The following is a 20,062-nucleotide window of genomic DNA, read 5'->3' as shown; positions in this document are numbered from 1 at the left end:
TATTGCAATTTCAATAACGTGTAATTTTCTGCTATACACGTTTTCATTACTTTTCACATTGTTACTTTTCAAATCATGTGCAATATACATACTTTTATCATGTGCAATGTAACTGTTCATATCATGTGTCATATGTACAAAACTATAAGATCTGAAACAAACGTGAAATACAACTTATTATGTGCAATGTTACTTCTTAGCTGATGTGCAACATGACTGTTTATCTCATGTTTAATATATCTTTTCATATCATGTGTAAAGTATATTTTAAATGATTTATAACTTTAAAATCATGTGCAATATTAGTATGTTTATCATGTGTAAAATGTTTATATGTTTTCTTTTCGTATCACCTGCAATCATTCTTTCTGCATCATATAAAACATCACATGTCATTTAATGGCAGTACAACATTCAGGCCACATAATATTACTGTTTGCATCATGTGTTTTATTTTATTTTAATGTCGTGCAATATGCATACGTAAAGTGTAGATGTTTAGAGAACTTACAAAATCATTTGCGGTTTCATAGAATATGCAATATGACTGCTTATATCTTAGGAAATATTTGTCATAAGATGTGCAGTATTACTGTTTATATCATTTGCCCAACTCATATCACCTGCAATTTTAATTTACATAGAGTAAAAGATCACCTGTTACATTGTGGCAATGTTACAATTACATTCCATATATAATGAAATGTTACTTCACTAGTACTTTTGAAATCATGTGCAACATTACTTTTAAAATCATGTGCAACATTACTTTTAAAATCATGTGCAACATAAAATTTGAAATCATGTGCAACATAACTTTTCAAATCATGTGCAGCATTACCTTTGAAATCATGTGCAACATGACTTTTCAAATCATGTGCAACATGATATATAATTATATATAATTATATGTTTAGCTTTTAAAGGTTTAAAAGATTACTCTCTCATGATGTGCAGTACTATAGTTTATCCAACATTCCATTCATCTTCTGTATTGCTGATCCTGTTTGGCTTTTTTTTTTTGGGCTGGTGGGGGGTATGATGTGCAAGATATTCAATAAAGTGGGATGAAATGTTGCACTGACATGACAAGTATTGCTTCTTTTGTAAGGTACAAAATTTAATTTTATATGAGTCAGTATGGCTTTTTTGATCATCTTAAATATATATCATTTGATATTGAATGGACATATATGGGATCAAATCCTTTGTACAATTTCATTTAATTTGACACTTCCATCTTCATGTGATGTAAACTAACACTTTTTATATTATAATTTGAATTTTTGAGTTTGTAGCTGTTGCTAGTTTCCATTGCTTGTCCCATTGCTGGTCCTTTAAGTAAACAGAGTATATTAAATAATAAACAATTAGTACATAAACCCACTGAACATGACACATTTGAGGGTACAACAAATATATGTATCACTGTTTTGTGGCATATCTGCTTTTTACTTATACTTACCCTTACCCTATCAATTGAGGTCAAATACTAAAAATAATGTGAATTCTGTCTTATTTCAAAGGCATACACAACGTTCTTCGGAGTAAAATGTCACCCCCACCCCTCCTCCACGCCCACCCCACCACCACACTCATGTGTCAAAGTGCATACAGATGGCTCTGGCAGGAAAATCTATCAGATAATTCTCTTAAATTCCTCAATCAATTCCACCTTTTACGAGAATTGCAGCACCTAATCTAAATGAAAAATAAGAAATAAAAAAATAAATCACCTACAGATGAGATTGAATTTTTCAGCCTCAAGGGTGTAACCCTTCAAGTCCGTCTGATCTGTCCAAGATTGAAGCTAATTCAGAAGGAGCCAGAGTGATGTGTGAAACATGTTTATGTAAATTTATGGAAATGAATCTTCGCTTCTTTCATACTTCCTCAGTAATGATTGTAGAATAAGCCAAAGAGAGGGATTTCCTCTGTGTCCTCCTCCCCACTGACCATCTGACAAAACACTTGGAGCAGCCATGCATGCAGCACAGCCGGCCATCAGTTTAGCAGACATTCATTAAGGGGAATGTATACTATTCTATTCTGTGGTTAAAATCTGGACCTCATGGGGCTATAATTATCTGCAATACAGCAGGGAGCATTGATGGTCAGCCACATGTATGACAAATTCTATCTCAAATACACATCCAGTAAGTCAAGACGTGATTAATTTAACCACAAAACTGTTAACAGAAAACTTTGAAACAAATAAAATGTTTATTTGATGGTTTACTTTAATGAAAATGTTGATAGCAATCACCTTCAGGGAAGATTTATTTATTTGGTTTCAGAGCAGATTCCTTTCTGTTGATCACACAGACATTTCTGAACACAGATGGATGAAACACAAACTTACACATCAGGATGTGTTCTTCTTGTTCTTCTGGTTGGAATGGTTGAGCCTTTAGGGGTTAATGTGATGAATATCTAAAGCTCACAGGAGTCCAAGATCTAATTATTGTTGACCTTTAAAACAAACAGGTTACTGGAGGTCAGGATGTAAAGTCTCTCATTGGATGCTCTGAAGCCTAGGATCGCTTTATCTGAGTCCAGACTGGCAACCTGTTGCTTGGCAACCTGCCCGACCTGTCGGCCCTGCTTCCTGTTGAACAGGACGGTTTCCATCGGCGCTGGCTGTCTGTAGATGAAAGCTCGGCGGAGACACTCACACAGGGAGGCGTAGGAGAAGTTGGGAGCACAGGTGGCAAACTTTTTGTCTCTTTTGGACGCTTGGACGTAGCCTGTGAAAGAAGAGCAGTAAAGGATGAAAAAGAGGGGGTTTGTTGAGGGTTGGTGAGGCTGAAGTCCTGCTGCATTTTCACACTGGCTCACCCAGACCTCAAGCAGAAACTTTAAAAGGAAAAAAGGCAGGAAAAAAAATCAAGTTTAAGTGGGGAAGAAGAAAATCATCTGTTTGCCTTTACACATGGGGCTCAATCCAAAAGATTGGGAAATAGGTTCTTAGAAGATGACGGTCAAGATGGGGGACGAGAAGTGATTTCTGCTACCTAAAAGCCATGTTCTGGTCTGTTTATGAATATGTCAAGCATTTAAAGTGCAAAATAAAATCATTCTTAAGCTGCTTTTGTTTCTTGAACGTAGTGAAACATGGAGGCAAAAAGTTGGCAGCAGGTAGGAATTAAGAAGCTTCTGTCTAAAGCCTGGATGAGCGCGTCACCCAACGCCCCTATATGGCCTTTTTTTCTACAAAGTGGCCCGGTTTGGTTCAGTTTTGACAACTCTGATCTCGCCCGTGTTTCGTCAACCAATGTCCGCCTTGTCTCAAGCTTTGTGGTGGGAAATTTGTCTTTTTTAAGAGATCCAGATCATTTGATCCAGATTCACAGTCTTAAATCCTTGGGTAGGGGCCTCCTGGTCATTCCAAAGTTTAGACTTAAAACTAAAAGTGATATGGCTTTTATCAGGATCCCTCGACTTTGGAACAACTTGCCTGAGGAGATAAAGCACACAGAAACAGGCTTGTTCGTGACTCGGTGTTTTACCCCACAAGGTTTATTCAGGTGATAGTATATCACCTTTTCAATTAAAAGCATGTTTTTGACAAAATGAGGCATTTTTTACATGACGAAGGGGCTCAGCTAGCCTGCTGGCTAAGCACAAGACTCCTCTTGACTTTTGTCTCCTTTCTGAATAGACAACACTTGGGGGTCTGAAGAGCTGAGGCATTTGTGATATTGATCACATCCAGGCCAGACAAATCTGTTACACTGAGAACAAAAAACACTTTTTTGTAAAGTGTAGGGATCATACTCATTATATGTAGAAATTTTCTGATGATATTTGCAGCGTAGAGATCCATTTGGAGCTGTAAGTAACTTTCCTCTGTTTCTATTCATTTGTAACAGTTGTCCCAGGCATCCCAGGCACCATCAGGATCAAGTGACTGAAGGCAACCAATACACAGGAGTTTTGTGCATATCACTACATTTTAAGCCATGGGCTATTCTTATTGCTTTATTATTGCATCCTAGTAATAATCCTCTCTCAAAGCTGCACCAGTGGGATTAAGGTGTTTAAATTGCATGTTTTCCACTCATTTTCTTATAAATCTCACTGGTATCATTCCTGAAAATGTCACCAGAGAGCCATCTGTGACCTCCAATCAGATGATGAATTCTTAACAGAGACAGGCAGATGGTAAAATTCTGCTTCATTTGAAAGACAAATGACAATGGTTTACCTCTCAGAGTGAATAACTGAATCAAAATCACTCCAGATGCTGAAGTTTGGAAAAGACAGAGGAGACAATTAATTCAAAAAATAAGGAGACTGACAGAGTTCGAGTAACAACATGGAGGAACATTTTTGTCTGTAATGGATTATGGTGATGTTCTTTACATGCGTGCTACCTTATCCCCTCTGAAAATGTTGGACTCAGTGTACCATGCTGCCTTACAATTCATCACTGATCTGAGTTTTTGGAACCATCATTGTTTTATATGAGAAAATTGGTTGGTCGTCCTTATACAATAGGAGGACAGAACATTGGTATATCTTTCTTTATTAGGCTATTTAACATGAATTACCTTCCTATCTTTGTTCTTTACTGACCCCAAAAGCTGTCAGTAGTTGTAATCTTCATTCTCATGGATTCATCATGTATAAGATTCCTCACACTCGCTCTGTCTTTGGTCAAAGAGCTTTAAATGTTTTTGCTCCATCGTCTTGGTCAGAGTTACAGGGCCATCTTAAACTTGAGCGTTGTGTTAGTTTAGGAGATTTCAAAAATAGAATTAGGGAACATTTGACCAGTGTGTGCACATTTTTCTGCTGAAAGCTGCTGACTTGTTGATTGATGTAACCTTTGTTCTATGTCCTGTTTAATGTCCAATGTGTGAAACTTAATCATGCTGCTGTCTTGGCCAGCACTCCCTTGTAAAAGAGATTTTTGTATCTCAATGGGAATAAATCTTGGTTAAATAAAGGTTAAATAAATAAATAAATTCTGTTTGGGGCACTCACTGAAGCAGGCCCGGAGGGGCTAATCTGGAAAACTGGGAGAACTGCCAGTGGGCCGAGTTGTTTTCAGGCCAGGAGGGCCACTGTACAGTGGCAGTAAACATGGGTTAACATTACACAGTCATCTGTTATGGATAATATCTGCAGGGATGAACACTCTACTACCAGGTTGGTGTTTTTTGTACAACTTCTTGCATGATCACTTTCTCTTTTTTTCTGCTCAGCTTCATCCGTCACCGCCCTCTCCTGTCTCGTAGCCTTGGGTTTGTATCAAACAGAACTGAGAGAGAAACTAGCAGCTTTTATCTGAAGGTTAAAGCGTTAGCGAGAGTCATAGACATCTCTCACAAAAGAAATGCAGCCTATTACCAAAGTTACATAGTGCTGAAAACAGGTGTTCAGGGCACTCTGTAGGAATGTGATGGATCCCATTCTCTCTGGTTAAAGTGACTGTCCTGTTGATTGATTGTGAAACTTCGACTCTAAGGTGATGAAGGATTTACTTGGGTAAATAAACTAAATGCAGAATCTATAATCACCCTATTCAGTGGCTTAAATGGTGAGCTGAGGAGAAATCTGTAAATGGTCAAGTTTTCAAAAACTGTTCTTGTGGACTAAAAGCCAACTAAGTGTTGGGAAACTCCCTCCCGTCTTTATCTGCAGATTTATGGCACTCATAAAATGTTTTGTCACCTCTCCGCTGCAGTTCTGGATGCTCAGCAGCTGTATGACAGCAGATATAAACAAAGTTAATGGCTGGAAGAATGAATTATTCAACTCTAGTTGTCATGATTTATCAAAAATGGAAATTAAGATGAGCTTCCTGTGGGAACGCTGCTCATATCCTTAAACAACTTCAACTTATCAGGAGGGTTTTAATACCCTCAGTCATTGACCTGCCCCCATGGCAGGAAAGAACAGTTTCCCACTGCTGTACACGATGGTGATGTTGTTTTGTCTGAGCCTGTTTCAATTATTCCTCTTTTATTCTCTTGAATACAAATAAGATATTGTTCAGGTGGTTGTGTTAACAGAGATAGCTCAGAAAGCTCCGTAAACTCCTCTACATCTGTAGCTCCTACCGAGGGCGTTGAACGTGCCGATGTGCTCCCACATGTCACTGGGCTGGTCAGGGCGAGGCTGCCACAGCAGAGCGTCCACGTCATGCCTGAGGCAGAGACACGGCATGTCAGAGGGGTTCACTTCCACTGTGAACAGGTACTGATGGCTGCCCAGGTTCACCTGCAGAGAGACAGAGAAGAAGGAGGTCAAGGTGTGAATTGAGTCATATCTGATTCTGCTCTCTTTTCACTCTGTTATTAACACGTCTTCTCTCTACGTGTTTGTCTGTGACACTGAGGCAGGTTTGACATCAGAGTCAAAGACAGTGGTGATGAGAGACACTTCAGCTGCTCTGAGTTTAAAACCTATTTAGTTGTTCTGGATGAGCTTTTCTCGACACGTTGATGTGAAACCAGCCTTCAGTGGGTTGATGGATTTTGTTCTCCAGTGACTGTTGTTACTTCAGTTTGTTCTGAGCAATCATCAGTGTCCATCAGTAAAGATTTTTAATATATTCTACATTAAGAGCCTCAATTTAAGTGTTCAGTTTTCTGAGTGGTGTCCCTTGTCCTTTTCCCTTTAACCACACTTTATTTTTGCTTTATATCTCTCCTTCTTCTCTCTCTTTTCTCGTTTTGCTTATTTTTTTCCTTCTTTGTTTCCTAACACTTTTCTATCGTTATTTTTATTTCAACCCTCCTCCTCATCCTCAAACCTTGTTTTCATATACAGTATATATACAGTATATATGGGTTGTTGATAGAGGGAGTTGTTCTTAAAGGGCCAGTAGTACGCTGTGTATGTTGACATTGTGCAATGGATTGCATGCTCTAATAATTCCAGGATTTGTGCACAGTTGGCACTAGCTATTTGCCACATTTTTGCACCTTATCCACAAATCATTTTGCAGTAATCATCTGCCACCACCAACCAGTGTTTCCCACACATAAGCTCTACCTGGCTGGCCTGCCCAGGTATATCGACACCCACCCAAGTATAATTGATGGGCCATTTTGGCATTTTCATATTTAAACAGTTGTGAGAAAGCCATTTTTCCACTGAATATTCACTAGCATTTGATCCTACCTCAATCTGCACCTCCTCCTTATCAGTTATTACTTAGTAATTAATGCACTATTACTTGGCAAATGCTTCCTTAATATTATTGAGTTATAACTTGGTAAAATGGAAACTTCTTACCAGGTAATTTCCATCTTATTTTTAAGAAATTATTAGACAATGTTTGTTTATTACTATAAAATGACTTACATAAAGCCCACTAAAATAAAGTACAACTGAAGTATATCCTGTGGCTTTGATATAATCATGATCTATAATATTTTTTGTTAGTCAATAATATCTATTATCTTCTCATTTAAGGCAGGGATTGGATAAATGGACAGACAGATATACTATACTGATTCTGAGAAACTAGGGGATTAGGATTGTCTATGGCACATCTCTGTCCTTAAATCCAGCACATAGATTGCGTGTATAAAGCTGTATGTGAAAATGGCTCCTGAATGAGCTCCACATTCACGTCACCTGATGTGTGCACCTGCTTGACATACTGTAATTGCATGCACTGGGTCAGTATCTCCAGTCTGACTCTATTTGTTTTGGAGTGAAGATGACCCACGCTGTGACATAATCGCTCCTCTGCATCCGACAGTTCACACCGATCTCTCACTCAGTCTACTGACATCCTGTGAAGTCGACTGCCAGAGAGTCTCTGAGGCTGTCAGGCTGTCCTGTCCTCCCATCTCAACACACACTTGACAGGCATTGAAAAATCTGCACAGAACAGCTCGTATGTTGGTGCTGATGGCTGATGGTTGTGCAAAATGACAAGCCGTTTAGAAAGCCATCACTCCTCCACTCAACACTCATTTTCTTGACACTTGTGTTGGACTGAAAGCTAGCAGCAGATTTTCCCTCTGAGCCTGGGTTCTTCCATCCATGGTTAGCTGAGAAGTATGCAACCTACAGAGGTGATGTGGTAACAATCAAATCAGAAAAACAGAATTTACAACTTTTTTTTCTTACACGAACTTAAAGCAACTAAAACTGGAAATTGTTTCCATCAAAAGTTCACAGCAAGGCCCCAGCATGCGACTTCAATAATGAGCTCTGCTTCCTCTAGCAGAAATGTGCAAGTCTTGCATTAAAAACAGCTGATAAAAAATAATTTAAAGATGTTCAAGCAGGCCTCAGCAAAAAGTTTCCAAATTAAAAGTTATCTCTTTCTATTTTCCTTTGCCTAAAGGCAATGTTTTTGATTGCTTTATTTAAAGATAAGAACCAGAATTGGAGAAACCTTTGTAAGAGTCTCTTCTCCATAAGGACCAGGAAAATATTAAAAACATTACATTTTTATCCCCCCAATATCCAGCTGTTTTTGCTATTTCTTGTGTATTGAATTGTTTGGTCAAGAGCTGTTTAATTAGTCAGTTTAGCACAAACAAAGGTAATACTCCTTCCTGAATTAGTATATACTGATTGTGAACTTATCTGATTGTGGAATCAAAATCAAGCCCATCAAAATGGGCAAGACAAAATCAAGGGGAAAAAAAAGATTTAAATGGGGCAAAAGAAATTTTTCTCAATAGGAAAACAGGCTGGAAAAGGTTGCAGGGTTGTGGTGGTGGGAATTATGGATGGATTATGGATGGATGGATGGATGGCTGGATGGATGGATGGATGGATGGATGGTTGGATGGATAATGCATGAATGAATTATGGACGGATTAAGGATGGATGGATTATGGATGGCTGGATGAATGGATGGCTGGATGAATGGTTGGGTGGATTATGGATGGATGGATGGATGGATGGATGGATGGATGGATTATGCATGGTTGGATGGATTAGGGATGGATGGACAGATAATGGTTGGGCTATGGATGGTTGGATGGATTATGGATGGATGGATTATGCATGGTTGGAAGGACTATAGATGATGGATTATGCATGGTTGGATGGATTAGGGATGGATGGACAGATAATGGTTGGGCTATGGATGGTTGGATGAATTATGGATGGATGGATGGATGGATGGATTATGCGTGGTTGGATGGATTGATGGATGGATTAGGGGTGGTTGGAAGGACTAAGGAATGATGTTTTATGGATGGATTATGGTCGGATAGAAGGTTGCATGGTTGGATGGAAGGTTGGATGGGTTACCGATGGTTGGATGGATAATGGATGGATGGATTATGCATGGTTGGATGGATTGATGGATGGATTAGGGATGGTTGAAAGGATTGTGGATGATGGATTATGGATGGATAGAAGGTTGGGTGGATAATGGAAGGATGGATGGGTTGATAGATTATGGATAGATGGATTATGCATGGATCAAGGATGGATACTGCTATATTTTTCATTGTCTTGTATATAAATTTCTGTCTGTTTTCCAACCTATTCCAGTATTTATATGTGCTTAAATGTGTTTATTTTCAGTGTTAGAGGTGGTTTAACTCTGACTGTAGTTGCCATAATTTCCTGTAACAGATTGATCAAATGTCTTTTTTTCAAAAGGTGAAAACATAAAGGTAAACTCATCGCAGAGGTAAATGGATCTAAAATATCAACAGAATTTAAGGTGGGTAGTAAAAATTATTGTCAGTAAGTCAGCACCCTAACAAGTTTTTAATGTGTTCACATTGCCTCCTTCTGTTCCTGAGTTCTAGCACTGCATAAAGGCCACAAGAGTGTTATTTCCAAAACAAATTCATGTCAAAGTGACATCTAACTTCAACTATTTACAAAGTAAAGACCATCAATATATTCTTTCACGCTGTTGGACATTTGTATAAAGTTTTGTGGTAAAAAAATTAATGTTTTTGGGGGTTATGGACAAAACTCTGTTTAAAATCTCATCAAAGGCACAACTGTTTGAAGGACAACCTTAAAAACACTGGATGTGGGCTGGTTTCAAACCAGGAGCTATTTTTGCAAAGATTTTGCATTCTAACTTTGAATATAAACATCATCAAAATCCTTCAACATACCAATAATTTTTGTGTTAATTGTTTTCCAGAACGTTACCTTCCTGACCAAGCTTTGCCAACTGCGAAGTTTGGTGGAGGAGGGATAATGGTGTGGGGCTGTTCTTCAGGATTTGGTCTGGGCTCCTTATCTCCAGTGAAGGCCAGTCTTAATGCTTCAGTATACCAAGACATTTTGGACAATGCTATGCTTCCAACTTTGTGGCAACAGTTTGAGGAAGGCCCTCTCTATTCCAACATGACTGTGAACCAGTGCACAAAGGAAGGACTATAAAGAAATGGTTTGATGAGTTTGGTGTGGAAGAACTTGACTGGACCACTCAGAGCTCTGACCTCAACCCCACTGAGCACCTTTGGGATGAATTGTAAAAGAGATTGTGAGTCAGGCCTTCAGTGCCTGACCTCATAAATGCTATACAGAACGAATGGGCAATAATTGTTCAAATGGAAACTGTTGTAGCTGCAAAAGAGGTCAGGTGACTGCATACTTTTGCCAATATAGTTTAAATTCAAGTAACTTCACTTTTAACAACTTTTTAATAACTAATAGGCATCCTGTTTCAAACGCAACAAAGAAAGTAAGAATCCATCGATACAGAAAAATAATCTGACACTCGCAGTCCCAAATGGAGAAAAAATACAATCTTATTGATAAGGTTTCATACTTTCAGAAAACTCTTGGTCGATACCTGACACCTGAGATGGAAAATTGTTCTGAACTCTCTCACAAAACTGCAGGTGGGAGTGGATATATTATACTCTGTTATTTGGGTTATTGATCCATGCTTACTTGGGGACTAGAAAGTGATTAATTTTGGGAAACTGGGGCACCTTTAATAAAAGTTCTTTGACACAGACAAATAAGACTGAACAACAAACCTCCAAGACTCTGTAAGGTTTTAGTTTGACCCTGGTCATTTTCAAAGTTACAATCCAAGTGCAAATATTGCATGACTGAAATGTTTAATATTTAGGACAAGGAGGGTTGAAAGTAAAACTATACCCTCTGATTTCCTCTGGTTTTACTGGCTGCGGTCAAAAAGAGGAAAAATCCAATCTTACCTCACTGTTACTTCATATGAAAACCAGCCATTTCTAAATTGTTTTTTTTTGTCCAGAATCACAGAGGGTTCAGGTCTTAGCTTACAGAAGACTGTACTAAGAAGATCAACACCTCTAGACAATGATATTTGGAGCCAAACTAAGAAAAGGCAGAGCAGATGTTTCTTTTCTGCTTTAGTTTCTTTACAAGGCTGCTGCTGAATGAGGAGGATTTAACAGACCAAAGCACAGGATTAACCTCTTACATCCGTAATACAAAATGTCCTTCTAATTCCTATGTTACCTGTGAAACCTAGATAAAGGTATTCAAAATAAAGAGCAGTGACACAGGAAAGATGAGCTGTCGTCTCAGGAACAGCCGGCTTTCATAAGTGGCCGTGGATGACGATGATGGTGGAACGCAAAGGTTTTTAGGCGAATGAAAAATAAAACACATGCAGCCAATGGAAGAGATTGAAACACAGCAAAAGAACAGCACCTTGCCGTAGCAGTTCACAATTCCTCATAGTACTCATTCAAGTGTTTTTTTAAATAATGCAGACATTTCAGTGAGAATTTTCTACACATTGCACCTTTAAATACAACTTTCATTTTCTATTCTTTAACAAACTATTCAGACTGTCAGCAAGGCTCACAGGAAATCCTGAGTCTTTCTTTTAAAGGAAATCTTTGATAACCAGAGTCTTTCAGTAAATACAGCACACAGACTTTATTGTGACGGTTTGACAGATATGGTCAGAGGATATGACTCAAATCCTCCCTCTGAGGAATACACATTAAACCCTCTGCAAGGATTTAAACCAAACAGAAAAAAGCCAACAAAGGGGCCATGTTAACAAGTATCACCACTATTCTAAGCTGAATGGTTTTAATAAAAGGTCATCATACGTCCTTGTGGGCAGCGTTAAGGCCACACAATAGGATACCAAGAAGAGGAAGGTGAGGCTTCTTATAGAAACACAGATAAACAGGAAACACAAGCACACATCTGTATACACTCACATGTTCCCACATGTGGAACAAACAGTCCTAGATGGCCTTCAAAAGGAGGATTGAACATGTTCACTTACAATCCAGCTGACTTAGAGGCAGCAGCTTGCCAGGCTGCACAGTTTGCAAACTAAATGGAGGCAGCAACATTAAAGGGTTTGTATTCACATAAAGCCCTTTATTAAAGTGTACAGAAACACCGGCCATTACATTCATATTCATTATTATTCTTTCATCACAGAATGAAAGGCTTCCTTTAGCGAATTTATAACCAAAAACACTGAAATCATTTTGTCTGAAAGAGGACGACCAAATGCTCAGTGATGAAAAGAGCTTTTTTAAAATGGTTGTGTTTCTGTTTAGGGAGAAGAAAAGCATTCATTTATTCTGAAACAGAGCGAAGGCTGTGAAAGTTTCTTCTTTTCAGATTTATAGCCTTTAATTTCAACATTAAATAGGGAAATAAACATACACTAAAGCCATGGCACAATGTGTATCAGGATTCTTGGCTCATTCTACTTCTTTTAATAGGTGTGGTGTTTCCAAAAAGTGTGAATTATTCTTACAGTGGTGGCCAGGGGAAACACAATCTAAACTAAGCACACAAAGTAAGGAAATGTGTTTTTGATTGAGTATTTATTTGTTGTTATGCTTCTTGGCAATGAATCTTACACGGCTGGAAAGCCTGTTTAAATGGTGCCACATTTGTAAGGAACATGCATTTGTGGGATGAGCAGCAGAGCTGAGTATGTGGGTTGCATTCATAAAAATGTGCCAAATCCTCTCTGCTAATGCAAAACAGCATATTTTGCTGTTGCTATTGACTCTTGTTTCTACTCCAAGAATTGGCATGCCATGTTTGACTGATCTGCGTAGGGGGCAACTTCAAGCTGGTGTTGTGCAAAGCTATGTTGCAGCATTACTTGGAGTGAGCCCTAGTACCATCTCCAAACTGAAGGCTAAGTTCCACATCACGGGGAACGTCAGGGACAGACCGCAAAGTGGATGTCCTAAGAAGATGACACCCCAAGAAGACTGTTTTCTCACCCTGTTAGCATTTAGGAATCATGAGCTGTCTTCAACAGATTTGCAGTCTTAGTCTGCAGAACCATATGACCGACAGCTCTCTGCCCAGACAATCCAGGACAAACTGCAGGAAGCCAATCTCCAGCCTCATAGGGCTGCCAGGAGGCCTGCCATGACTACCCTTCACCATCAGGCCCGTTTGCGCCGGTGTCGGCAACACGTGCACTGGAACCTGAACATGTGGAGGAATGTTATGTTCAACCATGAGTTCAGATTGTGTCTACAAGAGTTGGATCATAGGATCAAAGTGTGGAGAATGCGCAGTGGAGAGCCCTATGCTGTGATTGAGTAACATATTTTGGTGGAGGCAGTGTGGTGGTGTGGGGTGGCAGCATGAGGAGGAGGTCCCAAGCTGTTGTAACTGTGTATGACATACTCAGCTCTGCTGCTCATCCCACAAATGCATGATCCTTACAAATGCGGCACCATTAAAAAGGTAAATAAACCAGCTTTCTAATGGTGTAAGATTTATTGCAGAGGCACTGTTAAAACAAAGAAATAATCTACCAAACAGAAATTTTCTTTCCTAAGTTATTTGTAATATTACGCTTGTAATATTATAACACTATCTTGACAAATACGTCGAATTCAATAGTGATTTGATGATGAGCAAGAGGAGTGGGCAGTGGTGTTTGAGTGTCTAAAGTGAAGTAAGGGAGCACTGCAAATGAAGGGAAAGCAATAAAAGAAAGCAATGAGATGTTATTGAGCAGCTACCCACCCAGAAAGTGATTAAATACTGTTGCAGCTCTACAAAAACAAGAAAGGCAAAGCTACACGTAGCTTGCAGCTCTCCTCTTTCTGCCTGCTGTGTGTGGTCTGCACCGCCCTCCAAACACCCAAACACCTATCATTAAAGGGTACAAAAGCTGAAGCTAAAGAAAATAATAAAAATGTTATACTTTCTTTGACAGTTGAGTCTTTTATCTCCAAGTATAATCCATCACCTTGTCCTCAAGTAAAACAGTGAGATGCTACGTCTGTTTTTTCTTCTTGTGGGAAACAATGAAGCGAGAAGGACGCTCAGCACAGCAGTCACTTGTTTTTCCTATTATACTCACAGGATGGAGGGAAAAAAACGCCCCAGCTTCCACAGTAATTGCCGTTTTTGAACAAATCTCTAGCTGCTTCAGAGTGATACAAAAATAGCAAATATTACAAGGCTGAGGTTTCAGGGACTAGCCTTCAAGATTAAATGACTGCACACCTGTTTCATACCACAGATTCTTCCAGAGACAGCAACTGTTCAACAAAATACATCTAACTGAACACCTGATACACTATGTGGATTACAGAGAGAGAAAGATTTGAGCATTTTAGCTTACATAGTTTAGAAATATCTTAACAACCATTGAATGGGTTACCAAAAGACATGCACAGTGTACAAATGATGATTCATACTGACCATAACTATCCAAGAAGTTTTTATGTGGGATCACCTTGAGACTTGAGAGAAACATCTCAACAAGTTGGATGGTTACAAAAACTATTTCACTGAGTTATTCTGTGCTTTGTGTTTAATAAATGTTGCCATGCAATGAAGCACACTATATGGACAAAAGTATTCAGCTGCCTGACCATTACACCAACAGGGACTGTAATGTCATGTATTCAAATACATGTACTTTAATATGAAGCTGGCCATTCTTTTTTTTTTTTTCTTGAAAGGATTTCCCCAAGATTTTGGAGTATTTTTGTGGGAATTTGTGCCCATTCTTTCAGTAGAGCATTTATGAGGTCAGGCGCTGATGTTGGATGACAAGCACTTCCTCGCAATCACTTTTTCAGTTCATCCCAAAGGTTCTTGATGGGCTCAAGGTCAGGGCTCTGTGTGGGCCAGTCAAGTTCTTCCACAATGAACTCATCAAACCATGCCTTGCTTTGTGCACTGGAGTACAGACCACAAAGTTGGAAGCACATTGTCCAAAATGACTTGGTGTGTTAAAGCTTTAAGATCGACCTTCACTGGAGATAAGGGGCCAAGCCCAAACCCTGAAAAACAGCCCCGTACCATTATCCCTCCTCCACCAAACTTCAAAGTTGGCCCAGCTTAGTCAGGCAGGTAACGTTCTCTCCAAACCCAGGTTCCCCCAAAGTAGAACTGGGATCCATCACCTCACAGAACAAGTCTCCACTGCTATCCAGCTTGTTGTGCTTACACTGATGCCAATGGAATTTGGGAACTCTTCTATGGAATCAGCAGTCGTTGACCCCGCTCCATCTTCCACTTTGTGTCTTCTAAAGACATCACTTACAATTGACTGTGTAATATCCAGCAGGGATTATATTTCATAAACTACCTTATTGCAAAGATGACATCCTTCAAAGTACTACCTTTTTAAGGCGCTGAGCTCTTAAAAACGACACATTTTGTATCACAAATGTTTGCAAATAGAGACTGTATGGCTATGTGCTTGATCTTCTACATCTGCAGCTACAGGTCTGATTTAAACACATGTATTCAATAATGTGGCCAAATACTCTTGTCCATATAGTGTATCTGTTGAATGAAGTTAATGCAAAGTCCCACTGACACCAATGTTAGAACATTCATTATGCTGACAGAGGGAATGCATAGGGAGTAAAGAAGCTGTTTTTTTTTTAAATGTATTTTATCAGCATTAAAAGCCTCAGGATTTTTTAGTGTGCAGCTGTTCAAAAACAACATTTTTCTATCAGGTGGAATGATTAATTCACATCTTTGGCTCCAGTCAATAAGTCCACGCCTTCCTCCGCACACAATCAAAGAGCAGATTTCTGACTCAGCTCTGACCAACACTGCACAAAAACCTGGGAAGGACAACATCAAACATGGAGGGAGAAATCATGACTCAATACCAATGCTTCACAGCCTTTTAAATCTCTGCCACTGTATGAAACCTAAGACACACAGTATGTGAACTACCACCCTCACAGAATAACAGACTGACACAGAGAAGATTGAGAGGCAAAGTTAGCTTTCTAGCACCTCAGTGATGTTGTTGGCGTTCTGCTTTCTTCTTCATTTGTTATTTAATGTTGGTGAGCAAACAGCTTTCAGATGTTTTACAGTGATTGTCTGGCTGTCGTACCACATCACAACCAGATGCAAGTGAAAGTGATGAATATATAAAGCTTTAAGAGTGATACAGTCAAGTGATGCCTGGTGGTGGACAGTAAACCAATATCAACTACATAATATTTATAATTTCTGCCATAAAATTGAATTTTGCAACTCAGTCATCATGGTTTAAACTGTTGCTTATGATAGCTTAAACTTCTGGTCATGGTGGTGGGTTAATAAAAGTAGCACAACAGGGTGATATGTGACAGAATCAGCTCAGCTTCAATCTTCACATTAGTATGTTCTACTCTAATGCTTAAAGCCAGTCAGGTCATCGGATAACTGAACGTCAACTGCCTGAGTCAAAACAAAGTGCAGAACAGCAATCAGGTGAAACATGTTTAATGTGTGTAATAACAGCAACATAAAGCAAGTGCGCTCACTTCAGAGCATCTTTGCCAGCTTGTTGAGTGATTCATACAAGATGTGAGCTTCAATGAATCGACTTGGTTTGTCTTAATCGCAGTGCAGCAGAAATTGATATTACAACAGCTTAAGCAAGAGTTAAAGGGATATTTTGTTATTTTCTATGTTGGTTTTATGAGATATTTGGTAGTAGTAGTGGTCTTTGCCTCCAGAGATTTCAGGCAGCATTGCTCTTTTAAGGATAGAGTGCTGGGAGCACTAGCAAGGAAACTAAGATATACAGCAGTACAGATGGGTAAAGTTACACGTAACTTGTAAAAGCAATGTTGACTCATAGGCTTGATTGAAAAAAAAAATCAAGTTTATTTTCCCCCCAAAAGCCTCTGTGTTTAGCACTTTTTTGCATATTGCTATCTCCTGATCAGCTCTTTGAGTCTGTGGCTTTGATGAGACAACAACAATAACAAACCAAGGTAAAACTAGTTATTTCAGCCCAGCTGTGTCTACCTTAACCACTGGTACATTGTTTTCATAGGGTTAACACCTCAGCAGAGGCGCATGCTCAGATATTGCATGAGTTGGTTATGATAGTGTTGAAATCATCTCCAGAACTTTTATTTCCTTTGTTTGTCTTGAGTTGCTGACATAAGATGTTTTAGAGGTAGGAGGGGCTAGTAGTAGAGTCTTCTTTGCCTCCTCATGCACAAAATGTTTTCTGTTGGTAAAGGTCTTGGCTGCAGGTGGGCCAGTTCTGCATCCAGACACTTCAACTGTGAATCAATGCTGTTGAAATGAATGCAGTATGTGGTTTAGCATGGACTACAGAAATATATAAGCCCTTTCCTAAATAAGACGTTGTCTGAATGAGAGCATATGTTGCTCTCAAACCTCTATCTACCTTTCAGCATTGATAGTACCTTCCCAGATGTGTAAGCTCCCAACGTCATAGGCACTACTGCAACCCAATACCCTCAGAGATCCAGGCTTTTGAACAGTGCGCTGATAACAAGCTGGATGGTCCCTCTCCTCTTTAGTCTGCAGGATGTGGCATCCTTGGTTTCAAAAAAGAATTTCAGATATTGAATCATCTGACCACAGAACAATTTTCCATTTTACCTCTTTATTTTAAATGAGCTTAGGCCTTGTCCCTTGCACAGAGAGATTTCTCTTTTCTTCAACGATATTTTGAACTGTTGATGATGGGATTTTTAGAGTTTTGGGCAGATTGGTGAACCTTTGTCTATTTTTACTTCTGAGAGACTAAACCTTTTACCTAAATGCTGCGTTCATAGCCAGTCATGTTAGTGACCTGTTGCCAATTGGTAAAAAATACTCTTCCACCTGTTTTTTATTTGTACCATTTTTCCAGCCTTTTGTTGTCCAGTCCCTTTTTTAAAATTGTGTTGCTACCATCACATTTGAAATGAGCTAATATCTTTTATGAAATTGTAAAAATGTCACAGTTTCAACAACTGGTATGTTGTTTATGTTCTAGTGTGAATAAAACATGTTTTTTTAGATTTGCAAATCACTGCATTCTGTTTTGATTTACATTTTACACAGTGCTCCAACTTTTTGGAATTAGAATTCTTTTAAAAGCTTTGGCATCAAAAGCAAAAAAATCTACGTAATGTATCTTTAAAGCAGAACCTCCTTAACTAGTCCTGCTAAGTGACATGCTGTACCATCATTTGTTTCCAGAGAGGGAGCCTTTACAAAAATAGATGCAAGCTCTAAAAGGTTCAGGTTATTGCCATTCAAGTCAGGATGAGCTGTGATAGAAATGAAGGCGGTGTGCATGTTCCTGCTTTCCCCTTTGTGGAGCTCTCTGGTCAAGTGGCTTGTTAAAGGCCAAGGCCATCTGTGGTTTGCTCACAAGGGGCACGTCTGAATAAAATCTTGCTCTTACATCGCAGCGTGAGCATCGGGTAGCCAACAGCACACTTGAGGGAAATGAAGGATTGAAGGGGACGGCAAAAGCGGCTGAAAAAGTGAAACAAGAGGGGCTCAGGCTTGAGAGATTACAGGGTGAAAGTGTTTACCAGAGAAGGAGAGAGGTGTTACTCACCACCTGAGTGGGCTTCAGGGATTCTCCATCAAAGTGTGTGAGGCTGAAGCTGTCCTCTGGGAAGCTGTCGCAGTCTTCCAGCTCCTGAGAGTTACAGGGGGGCTTGTCCCTGTCAGGGTTTCCATTCTGGTTAAAAGGAAACAAGACAGAGGCCATGGTTACGCTTGTTTTGCATCTATTAACATGTAAAAAGGCCTGATTTGCACTGCAGGCCTCGAGTGGTTGCAGATGATACTAATGAAGGGTTTGGCCAGGGGAGAATGAAGCTAAAAATGCTAACAACATGACAGTGACACTGGGAAGAGAGAGAGATGATGCGAACAAGACGTCAGGAAAGACTAGGGCTCAGAGGAGCAGGAGGAGAGGACGGACATGGAGCATGAAGAGAGCAGAGATGCTAAAAGCTTGACGGACTTAAATAGAAAAGCAATGTGAGGTCATGACAACACCTCCTGAGACAGAGCAGTGACTCATGAAAGTTTGATTTCTGAGTTATGTTTTCCAACACTTGCTACACATTGATTTAACACCACAATGATTTAACCAGACAGTGTAACATTTAAAATCAACCATCATAGATTTTATTGCCCTTTTATTTCAGGCTGCAGTGAACAATCAAGGCACTATTTCACTGAAGATGACAGGAGAGTTTTGTGTCAATGGATTGTTGTCCAGGGTCACAGAATCTTAATTCACTGACTCTGATTAAGACAATGATGTCTTTTTTAATTAGCTGTTGTCTGATAATGATAGAGCTTCTGGGAATGACAGCAAACCTTATGGGGCCTTTGGGTGTCCCTGGCAGTTAGCCATTTAAGACTTTGAACTAAGACTTATTTTCAGGTCCTTGTATCACAGGTAAGACATTTTTACCTAATCTGAACTATCAGTGAAAAGCATTTTAATGCAGTGTTTGTGCTGCCTTTTGTGTCTAACTGTCAGAACAGACTAATGGCTAAAATAACTAAGATTTAGGGTTGCCAAGACTAACGCATAAATCGTGATTGATTACAGCCCACAATAAGAGCTTCAATTTTTCCTTTAAAAACACTTTTATGCACTGCAACATCTCTCTGCAGCCACAGTGGTGTAAAATGAGTCCATATAATAACAATAATGTCCCATTTCAGTTTAGAAAGTTAAATGTGTAATTAAGGCACCTTGTGTTACCAAACATTCACAATTTTACTGTTCCCCTATTTCCTTCAAGATCCATTATAAGTTCCTTTTTCCGTGGATAAGTGCATGTTAAAAATCTTCAGTGCAAAATTTAAAGTTAAAATCACACATGTGCATCTAGAAACATCAGCTCTGTGCTTCATAATT

General features: G+C 39.2%; 1 protein-coding gene across 1 annotated transcript in view; it reads right to left on the bottom strand.

Annotated features, from left to right (window-relative positions):
* Positions 1-2,262: 2,262 nt before the first annotated feature.
* The window catches only part of nudcd1 (NudC domain containing 1), a 54,786-nt gene continuing 36,986 nt past the window's right edge, over positions 2,263-20,062 (bottom strand). Inside the window, exons 8-10 of the mRNA XM_041808087.1 lie at positions 18,737-18,862; positions 6,069-6,228; positions 2,263-2,747 (exon numbers count right to left, since the gene is read on the bottom strand). Coding sequence (XP_041664021.1) covers positions 2,458-2,747; positions 6,069-6,228; positions 18,737-18,862 — 576 coding nt within the window. The 3' untranslated portion in view covers positions 2,263-2,457. The remainder of the gene's footprint in view (positions 2,748-6,068; positions 6,229-18,736; positions 18,863-20,062) is intronic.

The sequence above is a fragment of the Cheilinus undulatus genome, linkage group 16 (genome assembly GCF_018320785.1).
Source record: "Cheilinus undulatus linkage group 16, ASM1832078v1, whole genome shotgun sequence".
NCBI lineage: Eukaryota > Metazoa > Chordata > Actinopteri > Labriformes > Labridae > Cheilinus > Cheilinus undulatus.
This window is presented reverse-complemented; position numbering and strand designations above follow the sequence as displayed.